Genomic DNA, 12,500 nt, shown 5'->3' on the forward strand with positions numbered 1-12,500 from the left:
ACAAACAGAAGTGATAACAACAAGAAAGACAAAGGACAATATAGAATAACTTCCGTTCCATGCAAGCCACTCGGGGCTTCCCGATTGGTGGATGCATACACACGTGTTATTTGACATGATACATAATTCTGATGATGCACATCGTCTCTCTTCATCCACTTACCAACAAAGTCATGTTGTCGTCAGCGAGGGGAGCTAAAGAGTTGAAGCCCAGTGCAGAAGCTACCCACCACACAGAAGCAGGTGGGAAGAAAATAACAAAAAGAAAAGGGTTAGAAAAAAGATGTACATGGTTGATCGATTGGGAATCCCTTCTTTGAAGACGAACTACAAACATTGGGACAACTCATCCCAGGGCGTTCAGACTACAGGGTGCTGTCCTCAGCTGCTTTTACATTTACTGTCAACTTCAGACATTGCAGCATTTCCCCAAAGGGACTTACAAGTGAGGCTGAGGACGATCAAAGCCCGGAACGACTCACAAAGTGCTGAGATCAGAGCAGAAATAGGAAGCCGTGTTTAACATAGGAACTAAGTGCCCTGTGTCCCGAGACAGCATGGAAGCAGTCCTGGTTCCCCACAAGGGCATATCTTGATAAAGCAGGTTGTGGAACCCCATTGGATACTCACTCAGTAGAAAAGGTCAGCCAGTGGGGTGCAGCAGAAACAGACCAGAGCAGTAGAAAACGTCACTTACAGTAAAAGACGAATGGAATAAATGGAATAAGTTGAACTAAATCGAAAGGAGACTCACTGCTAACATGTTCTTGGCCATATTGTCCTTCTAAGACTCACCCTGGTCTGGAGCGATGCATTCACATTTGTAGGACGTGATGAAGTCAGGCTTGAACCCGCGGTTGATCGGGTAGTATTTAAAGGATCCGACCTGTTGAAATAAAAGGTTAAATAACATACATTGTTTAACTTACTTACTTACTCTGAGATAGCCAACATGTCGTACACATTAAGGACCTTAAGGAGCAGGTAGGGGTTGAGCAGTAGGGCATCTTGCTTCAAGGATTACAGGTCCTTGAGCAAGGACATTGGGATTCAAACCCAGAACCTTTTGAATTGGAACGACTAGACGATCGCACATTTGTAGTTTATGAAACCACCTGTTCTGCAGTAATAATAACGAATCAACAACAACACATTGTAATTCAAGAGTGAAATATTCATCCATTAAAACATTTAAGTGGCAAAATAAGAGCAAGGGACCGAGAAGGAAGGGGAGGTAGAGAAGGGGGGTGGGGGGGGGTGGGGAGTGCTCTGACAGGATGGTGGCAACACTCGTTCGCCGGTGACGCGTCACACCCACCATCTTCTTGATGGCGTCGGAGATGAAGATGAAGGAGATGAGGCTGGAGAAGCCCTCCTCGGTGAAGCGGGTCATGTACTTGATGATGTAGCTGGCGTCCGTGGCCACCAGGATGAAGCACTGCAGGCAGGAGTGGAGCCCGATCCAGAGACGCAGCTCCATGTAGTCGATCCCGTTGCTCCTGCGGCGGGGGGGGGGTGGTGGGGGGGAGTGGGGGGGGGTGTCACTACCGCTGCTGATTGGTCATGGGTCTCTGCCCACGGTGGACGCACTACGTAGAGGGGAGTGTTACTACCGCTGCAGATTTGTGATGGCTCTATACCCACCATATACAGTATAATACAATACATTGCGGACATTTGGGGTCAAATCCAGTCCTGGAAACACCCTAGCCACTACTACGCTATCCTCTCTCTCTCTCGAAGGAAATCCAAGGCCCCTCTAGGGCCGTGATATTGGTTCACTCCTCAAAGGTGCTTCGGAATTGACCCTAAATCGACATCACTCCCTAAATCAACCAACCAGCCCACCCAGTGGACTGATCCCGTCTGATCTGTCAATCATGCATCATGCATGGACACTTCCATTTGTGATTCTGAAATGGCTTGTAATTGTAAAAAAAATCACACCTGTTGGTAAATAGGGGCACCTTACATCATCCGTGCGTAAGTTTTCCTGACTCACACAAGGGGGAAAGCCACAAGTCAGACCTTACTTGCTAAAGTCGAAGAGTAGCTTCTCGAAGATGAGGATGGGTCCGGTGGAGCTCAGGATGATGAGGGGCTGACCCCCGAACACACAGAAGACTGTCCCCGCTAGGGCGGTACCCAGGAAGCTCTCCATCACACCCTGACAGACGGACAGGCAGGCAGACAGACAGGGAGACAGACACACAGACAGACAGGCAGGCAGACAGGGAGACAGACAAACAGGGAGACAGAAAGACAGGGAGACAGACGGATCCACAGATAGACAGGGAGACAGACAGATGGAGAGATAGTTAGACAGGGACACAGAGTTCAATCCCATGATACACCTGACCTCCTACATCACCTCACCTCACTTCCTATCTCACCAACCCTCCTACCTTACCTTCCCTCCTACCTCATCTCCTATATTACCTCTACAAATCTCACTTCCCCTCCTACATTATCTCACCTCACCTTTCCTCACCCCGTCCCCTACATTACCTTGCTCCACTTCCCTTCTGCCTCACCTCACCTCCTCTCTTACCTCACCTCACCTTTCCTCACCTCCTGCATCCTTTTATCTTACTGATTATCTTAGTGATGATCCCTTCATCTTACCGATTACATTACCTTGCGTCACTTACCTTCTGCCCCACCCCGCCTCCCCTCCCCTCCCTTTATCTCACTGATTACCTGGTAGTTTTCGGTGGCGTCTCCCAGCAGCCCTCCGAAGGTGATGGCGTTGGTGATGCACCCCAGGTAGATGAAGAGCACGGCGGAGATGGACTGGACGTGGAAGCCCTCGTAGAGATCACTGCAGAACCACGGCGCCTTCCTCTTGATGTCCAGCCACAGGCCTCCGCAGAACCTGCCACAAGGCACGATTCTGTTTGATATCCGCAGTGTTTCTAAAGGTCAAACGTAATGCGTTTGCGAGCTCTCTCTCTCACTTTGTGCGCTACAGGGATAAACTAAAGCGCGTTAACTGCTAAAGTCAGCTCAGTGTCCGAGCTAAGGCCGTACCTCCCGGTGAAGGCCAGCTCCTCGCCCAGCTCGTGAGGAACGGGCATCTCGTCGTCTTCCCCACCCGCGCCTCCACCACCTCCGGCCGCGCCGTTCATCTGGCCCAGCTCGTTGATATTCAGCACGGACTTCCTGTGTGGACAGGAAGTGTGGGGGGGGGGGGCAATTAGAGCTCGGAGATGAGGGGACAGGAGGTAATGTTGGAGAGACTCGGTGGAGACACTGGAATTAAATCAAGAAAATGATCATCTGTAAATTCAGCAATATATATAAGTCAAACAACACAACATGCGTAAATATTTCTCTATTTTTAAATATGAATCAAAAGGTCAATCAGAATATGAAGCTATCCAAATACGCCAATTAACATCTTAATACATTTAAATCAAAATACGTCAATTAAATGTAACCAACTGTATTGTTGAAGGTAATCTAACACAATGCAGTGGTGCATCAATTCCAGGTTACAAGGAGACTGGCTTGTAAACTCTGATAAAAGGAATAACACACAGACACAGTGAGGCACGTTTGACCTTTTATCTAATGATCAATCAGAATCAATCAAAGATTATTCACACAATACTAATAACACCGAACCTAAAACGCTGAACCCAAAAGAGGTCCACAAGAAAAAATAACAAACTAAATAAAATGGGTACCCAGCAAGTCGGAGTGAACTCGATTCAATGAAAGGGGGGCGTTCCGTTCCTACCGCTACGCTACGATCAACCGTTCTTGAGCAGGCTGGCAGGCTGCTTTAGCGTGGATCTCCCAGAACGGGGGGGGTACAAACAAGTCAGGACTTTCCAGCCGTTCACTTCCAATGCGAAGGCTTTTTTTGTTCTAAGTATCGTCAAATCCTCCTCCGTATCTTCTATTTCGGTAACACTTTATAATAACTATCCGTTATAACTAGTTAATAGATCATAAGTAAACTGTTAATTAATGAGTTATTAATGACTTGTTAAGTGTTTGTTAACAGTGTTTGTTAAGGATTTATAATGATGCTTTGTAGATAGTTAATAGATCATTAATAAACTGTTAGTTAATGAGTTATAAATGACTTGTTAACTGTATGTTAATGATTTATAACTATACCTTATAAATTAGTAATAGATCATGAACAAGCTATTAGTAAATTACTTACTAATGACTTGTTAAGTATCAGTTAATAGTTTATATATGTTATTGGGACGTTATTCTAAAGTTGCAACTATTCCTCATTTATTAACTGTTAGCAAATGAGGAATAGTTGCAACTTTAGAATAACGTCCCAATAACATACATAAGCTAATAACTAATACTTATCTAATATATTAACTCACACTTTACAGATCAGTAGTTAATAGTTTGTTAACCATCTACTAATACCAGTGAAACTTTGTAGAACAGCAAATGGGTGGAACAAGTTCAAGGTACAGAAATTTGATGTGATGTTTAAAATATCAAATTTTTGTACCTCAACCTTGTTCCACCCATAGGCTTTTCTGTGTACTGTATTTTACCAAAGAAACACCACAGATGAAATGTTGAACATTGTGTTTAATGTATAGAAACACACATAGGCCTACTGAGCCATCACATGGCAGAACAGCAGTATACAACAGTAGGATGTAACGGTAAACCGCGATAAAAATGTTGTCAATAACAATTACCGTTTTCATTTCAAATAAAAGTATTATCGCGGTGGATAACCGCGCCCGCGGTGTGGAAACCGTGTGCTTAAATCCTTCCCAGCGCTTCATCCGAGCAGTGTTTGGAATAACGCCGTTTAAAATAACGGCGTTAGGTAACGCCGTTATTTTTTCAGTAACGGGTAATCTAACTAATTAATTTTTCCGTCGTTACAACGCTGTTACTGACAGTTAAGTGCGGTGCGTTACCATGAATTGATTGAATAAACTACGTAATCCGAACGCACCCCTGGCTGCACACACAAACTGCTAGTGAGGACGGAGACCGGGTGGGGTTAACGACGAGATAAGCGATTATGATTGGCTAAGGCAGAGTCCTGTTTCATGGTAGCCAATCGGAGCCCGTGTTTTTACACACAAGCCAGGATACGCGTGCCACACGCACACGCACACACACAAACACCAAACAGATTCGATGAAGCAGTAGAAATGGCGAGTCCGGAGCAATCCGATGAAAAGTTGGTATTTTTAAGGTGGAGATATAAGCACTACTCAAAGGCAAGAATGTGCATGTAAAGTGAACATTATGAGGTCGCGGTCACGGCGATCTGCGGAGGAAGTGTCGGCGGGAGACGGAGAGCGCGTAATTGTTTGTAATTGGTGTTATTCCAAACACTGCTCGGATGAAGCGCTGGGAAGGATTTAAGCACACGGTTTCCACACCGCGGGCGCGGTTATCCACCGCGATAATACTTTTATTTGAAATGAAAACGGTAATTGTTATTGACAACATTTTTATCGCGGTTTACCGTTACATCCTACTGTTGTATACTGCTGTTCTGCCATGTGATGGCTCAGTATGTGTGTTTCTATACATTAAACACAATGTTCAACATTTCATCTGTGGTGTTTCTTTGGTAAAATACAGTAGGCCTACACAGAAAAGCCTATGGGTGGAACAAGGTTGAGGTACAAAAATTTGATATTTTAAACATCACATCAAATTTCTGTACCTTGAACTTGTTCCACCCATTTGCTGTTCTACAAAGTTTCACTGGTATTAGTAGATGGTTAACAAACTATTAACTACTGATCTGTAAAGTGTGAGTTAATATATTAGATAAGTATTAGTTATTAGCTTATGTATGTTATTGGGACGTTATTCTAAAGTTGCAACTATTCCTCATTTGCTAACAGTTAATAAATGAGGAATAGTTGCAACTTTAGAATAACGTCCCAATAACATATATAAACTATTAACTGATACTTAACAAGTCATTAGTAAGTAATTTACTAATAGCTTGTTCATGATCTATTAACTATCTACAAAGCATCATTATAAATCCTTAACAAACACTGTTAACAAACACTTAACAAGTCATTAATAACTAATTAATTAACAGTTTACTTATGATCTATTAACTAGTTATAACGGATAGTTATTATAAAGTGTTACCTCTATTTCTTCCGTGATATCCTTTTCTTCGTTTCTCTTCAAGTTTCCACGTTCACTCCTCAATTCTATCCGTTCGCTCCTTCTTCAAGTCTATTTTCTCCCGTCTCGATCTCTCTCTCTCCTACACGTTCAGCCGAGAACAACTTCTCCCGCTCTCGGTTCTGCCGCGCTGCGATGACGCTACCGCCTGTCGCATGTTTTGCCCTTTAGGGAGCGTCAACAAAACACGGTCTCTAGTGAACCGTTTCAGTTAGGGCCGTCGGGAATATATACTGGGAAATATATATATCACAGATACACACTATATTATATATATTATAATAATATATATACATCATATATACACACATACATAATATATATATATACATATATCAGATACCCTGAAATAGCATGGGCTACATAAACAAATGATGTTTGCGAATCCTAACGTGTGCGAGGATATGAACTATAACAGGGACATGTTGATGCACTCGACCGGGCCGGCTGACCTCATCTCAGCGGAGGGGACCTTCTTGGGGGGCTCGATGCGTATCTTGGGGTCCCACTCCCCCGGGGGCAGGACAATGACCTCATCCAGGAACTCATCCACGCCCGCTATGAGGTCATCGCGGTCCCGGGCCTTGTAGGCCACGTCGCTGAACAACTGAGGGGGAGACATGCACAGTCCTGAACAGGACCGCAAACCAGCAAACAGGAGGAGATGTGTGTACCTGTTGGTGTGTGTTGGTGTGTGTGTTGGTGTGTGTGTGTGTGTGTGTGTGTGTGTCTCTCTCGCTCACATCGTCCACCATGAGCGTGGCGATGGCCCGGCCGATCTCGTTGTAGGCTTTGGTTTTGCCGCGAGGGCCAAGCAGGATGAACAGAAACCTGTCGACGCGCGGCTCATATTAATAGTTGTGGTAGTATTAGGCAAGGCAAGGCCAGGCTAACTAACTTTATCTATATAGCACTTTTCATACACGGGGCCGACTCAAAGTGCATCACATTGAAACACACGTCATACAATAAATTTAAATAATAAAATAAAATAAATAAGTAAATTAAAACAAAGGCAAAGTTAAAAAGAAAGTGCAATGTATTTAAGATTTAGCAGAACGCTAAAGCAAACATAAAAGTCTTCAGTATTAGTGGAAGTAGTAGTAGTAGTAGTAGTAGTAGTAGTAGTAGTAGTAGTAGTAGTAGTAGTGGTGGTAGTAGTAGTAGTGGTGGTAGTAGTAGTAGTAGTAGTATTAGTAGTAGTAGTAGTAGTAGTAGTAGTAGTAGTAGTAGTAGTAGTGGTAGTAGTAGTAGTAGTATTAGTAGTAGTAGTAGTAGTAGTAGTAGTAGTAGTAGTAGTAGTAGCAGTAGTAGTAGTAGTAGTAGTAGTAGTAGTAGTAGTAGCAGTAGTAGCAGTAGTAGTAGTAGTAGTAGTAGTAGTAGTAGTAGTAGCAGTAGTAGTAGTAGTAGTAGCAGTAGTAGTAGTAGTAGTAGTAGTAGCAGTAGTAGTAGTAGTAGTAGTAGTAGTAGTGCAGGATTAAACGTTGGATTTAATCGATCATCGTGCCAACTCTTGCACATTGTATAGGTCCTGCTCTCTAGCAGCGCCAGAAGGTCGAAATTCTCCACATTCAAGCTGAACTGAAGGCCAAGCCTATCAAAGCATTGGCCGCTAGACTAACGGGAACACAAATAAGGACTGTGAGTCATAAGCGGCATTAAGTCACGCAAAACAGAGAGGGAACGTACAGGAGAAGAAGGAAAGCATTGAGCAGCGGGGAGCATTAACGCCGCACTGACCTGGTTGGCACGGGGACCTCGGTGAGGCCGCCCAGGGTCGTGGCCTGAGCCAATCGCACAAAGGCGACAAACGGTTTCTCCAGGAAGTCGACCTCGCCAATCAGGACGTTGGACGCCTCGGCGTCTCGCGGAATCTTCTTCATGAACTTGTTCTTCAGCTGACGGACACATTTCATAGATGCACTTACAGAATCTTTCTAAAGAGACAATAGGTTTCACACTTCCATCCCTCCATTCTCACATGCACCCCCGACCTCCAACCCTACACCACCCCAACCTCCACCCCTACACCACCCCTACACCACCCCTACACCACTCCAACCTCCACCCCAACCTCCACCCCTACACCACCCCAACCTCCACCCCTACACCACCCCAACCTCCACCCCTACACCACCCCTACACCACCCCTACACCACCCCAACCTCCAGCCCTACACCACCCCAACCTCCACCCCTACACCACCCCAACCTCCACCCCTACACCACCCTGACCTCCACCCCTATACCACCCCAACCTCCACCCCTACACCACCCCTACACCACCCCAACCTCCACCCCTACACCACCCCTACACCACCCCAACCTCCACCCCTACACCACCCCTACACTACCCCTACACCACTCCAACCTCCACCCCAACCTCCACCCCTACACCACCCAAACCTCCAGCCCTACACCACCCCAACCTCCACCCCTACACCACCCCAACCTCCACCCCTACACTACCCCTACACCACTCCAACCTCCACCCCAACCTCCACCCCTACACCACCCCAACCTCCAGCCCTACACCACCCCAACCTCCACCCCTACACCACCCCAACCTCCACCCCTACACCACCCCAACCTCCAGCCCTACACGACCCCAACCTCCATTCCTCCACCCCTCCACCTCCCTAACCTCCAGTCCCCCACCCCTACACCACCCCAACCTTCACTCCTCTACCCCTACACCACCCCCGACCTCCAGCCCTACACCGACCCAACCTACACCACCCCAACTACCAGTCCTCCACCCCAACCTCCACCCTTCCAGACATACAGCCTGCACCACCCAACTCTCCACCCCTACACCACCCCAACCTCTAACCCTCCAACCCATCTTAATTTTGAAGCCCATGAGAGTGTTTGGTGCTTAGTTAAAATCTCTATTCTTCTAATGCTGCTTTCAGAGTCCACTTGCCAGCTAGACTCTCTCCCTCGTTCTCTCTCCCCCTCTTTCTCTCTCACCTTCTCTCTTGAGCTTTCTGTCTTTGTCTCTCTCTTTATATTTATTCTATGATCAAACAGATTTCACATTCATGATGTCTGACCTAATTCAGCCTTTTAGAATATCAGACCTTGCTCAAAGGTGTGGGAATAAGGGACCTAACGGTTACCTGGTCTGTGCTCGGTGTATCTGAAATATCATTCATGCTCCTGCTCTGGGCCGGATCTACAAAAACAAGCAGATACAGAAGGAAGGATACAAGGAAATAAATAAAGACAAAGGCCTTCCTTAAAATCCCCCAACTGTAGTCCATCCAGCCAAACAGGAGTGTGATGTTAGTTGATTGAAACTAATTCATCAGGACAGTTTAGTTTTTGTTTTCACGTGAATATTCTCTTTTAATGAGCATATACAGAAGTTTGAGCTCCTGTTTTATCCATGGGGGACACAGAGCTTATTGGGTTATTCTAAGTTGTTCAGCGTGACCAATTGTTCCCTCGGACAATAGCGGCTCATTTCCTTTCATTTCCAAGTGGATTAGAGCACAATAGAAAATAAATACAGGGCAAAAACCAATCCCACGCCAGCTCAAATATAGAAACGATAATCGCTCTCGTTCAAAGGGAGACAAATGGAAGGACCCAAATGTTTTAAATTGGTGTTGTCCTGTGGTTTCAGAAGGGAACCCAAAAGAGACACAGCAATTTATGAAGACGTGAGCTCAAAGGACAGCATGGAAGATTGTATTGTATGTGTGTGTGTGTGTGTGTGTGTGTGTGTGTGTGTGTGTGTGTGTGGGTGTGTGTGTGTGTGTGTGTGTGTGACCCATGGTGCGTGGTGTTGATATCTGGACTCACGCAGGCGGCCCAGGCTGCTGGACTGGCGAGTCCGCAGGTCCTCGGTGGAGCGCTGGATACCGGAGGCGGTGCTAGTGCTACGACTCAGGTTAACCTGAGGACTACGGTCTGCACGGCGGCGGCAGGACAGGGGTCAGCAGAGGAGAGAGTTGATCAGGCATTACTGTTATCACCCACCGGAGGGAGAAGGAGTGGGGCGTCGTGGAGGACTTAGAGATGAGGTTAGAATATGTTTATGGCATTAGGTTAGTGTAGAGCGATTTTGAGTACAAAATGGATTTGGTTATAGGAAACATCCGGAAAAATGGATGAGAGAATCGAACACACACACACGCGCACACATACATGCGCACACCCGCGCGCACACACACTCTTACTAGCAGTAGGGTTGGCGGGTTTCCCGATGTCTGCCAGCGAGCGGTGCATGGCCTTCTTGGTCTGGTGTCTGTGTTTCCGTAGCAACACGAAGCTGATCTTGTCCTTCACCTCAGGACCAATCAGACCGTCTGCTATCTGCCGATCCACGATCTCATCTGGGATCCAACGCATGACGGTCAGACTGAGAGACGGGGCGCTGACGTATCCCACATTAACGGGCGATATAACCCCCTGACGCCGCTTTAAAGAGACGCCTCCAGGTTGTGGTTCGTTGTGGGGCTACAGGTGCGGCCGGCCCCCCCTGTGAACACCCTTCACTCCGCTCTCCATCAGCGGAGTGAAGGGTGTGTCACATCATCAACACTGAGAGGGTCAAAGGTGATGCATGCATTTGCATGTGTTAAGCTTACATAGGGAGTCCTTTAATATAAATCAATGTACTAGCGGGGTTGGTGTTTGGATTTATTAATACATATCATCTTGGTATTATTATATTATTATATATATATATTACTATTGGACTATCTGGGACGGAGTAGCTGTTATAAGTGTATATATATGGCACTATTGGACACACCCGTTATCTGGGGCAGCGAGTAGCTGTTAGATATGGTACTATTGAACCCAACTACTATCTGGGGCAGAGAGTAGCCGTTATTAGCGTTAAATACGGTGCTAGTGGACTCACCCACTATCTGGGGCAGAGCAGCCGTCATTATTATCGTTATGTACATGGTGCTAGTGGACTCACCCACTATCTGGGGCAGAGCAGCCGTCATTATTATCGTTATGTACATGGTGCTAGTGGACTCACCCACTATCTGGGGCAGGGAGAAGCCCTCCAGGTCCAGCAGGATGCTGCCGGTCTGCAGACAGGTCCGCAGCTCAAACAGGCTGTGGAGGGTCAGGGTGGAGACGTGGGGCTTGCTCCAGCGCTCCCCCCCCTCCTCCACCTTCTCCTCAAACTTCACCCACCTGGGAGGGGGAGCATTTAGTCATGTGTTAGTAGTTCAAACTTTTGATTGAATCGATTGAAAGTGTGTGTGTGTGTGTGTGTGTGTGTGTGTGTGTGTGTTTGTCAGTGTGAGTGTTTGTCGGTGTGAGTGTGAGTGTGTGTGTGTGTGTGTGTGTGTGTGTGTGTGTGTGTGTGTGTTTGTCAGTGTTTGTCGGTGTGAGTGTGAGTGTGTGTGTGTGTGTGTGTGTGTGCGTGCGTGCGTGCACGTGCGTGTGTGTGCGTGCACGTGCGTGTGTGTGTGTGTGCATGCGTGCGCGCGTGCATGCGTGCATGCACGTGCGTGTGTGTGTGTGTGCATGTGTGCGGGTGTGTGCATGTGTGTGTGTGCGGGTGTGTGTGTGTGTGTGTGCAGCACCTTGCAGACTCCTTCCACTCCAGCTCGTCCCCGTCTTGCTGCAGGGTGTCCATCTCGGTGAACAGGGTGGGCGTCGGGATGCTGTCCTCTTCGGCCAGAAGCTGCCGCAGCCGCTCAGCCGCCGGGGAGACTGTGAAGTGAAAGTGAAAGTGAAAGTGAAACCACAGTTCAGTTTGCCGGCTCGGTGGGTCGGTAGGCTGGGGCCCTAGTGGGACCTGGGTTGGCCACAAACAAACTCTTTGACATTGTATGCATGCCTTTTCTTCCATCTGTATTTTATTATGTTTGAGGACTGATCAGCGGCGTACTGTGTTGATTAGCAACGTCAAGTTGAGTTTTGATTCCATAGTGATGCAGATTAATTGCTTTCTTTTAAGGGGAACGGACGTGTATTCATGTCGCCCCCATTCGAACACGACAGCCCTTCAGATTGCCTCACAAATGCGGAAAAAACAGATAAAGCCCTTTTTAAACTTTTGAATTTGAATGCACCAGATATTTGATGTGTTCTCCTGGTCTAGAAGCACCTCCCAAGGGGGGGGGGGGGGGGGGGGGGGCGGGGGGTCCTGGCATGAGAAGGTAAACCCACCTGAGGAATAATAGCCCTGTTCTGATTGGACGAAGCCTATGAAACCATCCACAAATCTTCTAATGACAAAAGCAATGTTTTCATTCTGATAATGGAGCGACACTGGAACAGGGATCACACCCATCACCCACTAGGAGGCGAGGGGGCGGTATCCGGTAATGGGGTAATGATCCCGTGTTAATGGAGTGTGTACTC

The 12,500-nt window shown here is 46.9% G+C and overlaps 1 protein-coding gene across 1 annotated transcript in view; it reads right to left on the reverse strand.

Moving 5' to 3' along the window:
• slc4a5b (solute carrier family 4 member 5b) overlaps nucleotides 1-12,500 on the reverse strand; it is a 28,314-nt gene that overhangs the window by 9,819 nt on the left and 5,995 nt on the right. The window contains 14 exon segments of the mRNA XM_084483335.1: nucleotides 164-222; nucleotides 796-886; nucleotides 1,319-1,499; nucleotides 2,034-2,167; nucleotides 2,701-2,875; nucleotides 3,031-3,162; nucleotides 6,612-6,766; nucleotides 6,903-6,990; nucleotides 7,900-8,057; nucleotides 9,281-9,336; nucleotides 9,969-10,076; nucleotides 10,346-10,501; nucleotides 11,161-11,321; nucleotides 11,717-11,846. Of these exon segments, the coding sequence (XP_084339461.1) occupies nucleotides 164-222; nucleotides 796-886; nucleotides 1,319-1,499; nucleotides 2,034-2,167; nucleotides 2,701-2,875; nucleotides 3,031-3,162; nucleotides 6,612-6,766; nucleotides 6,903-6,990; nucleotides 7,900-8,057; nucleotides 9,281-9,336; nucleotides 9,969-10,076; nucleotides 10,346-10,501; nucleotides 11,161-11,321; nucleotides 11,717-11,846 (1,784 nt within the window).

The sequence above is a fragment of the Micromesistius poutassou genome, assembly GCF_964030765.1.
Source record: "Micromesistius poutassou genome assembly, chromosome: 18".
In the NCBI taxonomy this organism is placed as follows: domain Eukaryota; kingdom Metazoa; phylum Chordata; class Actinopteri; order Gadiformes; family Gadidae; genus Micromesistius; species Micromesistius poutassou.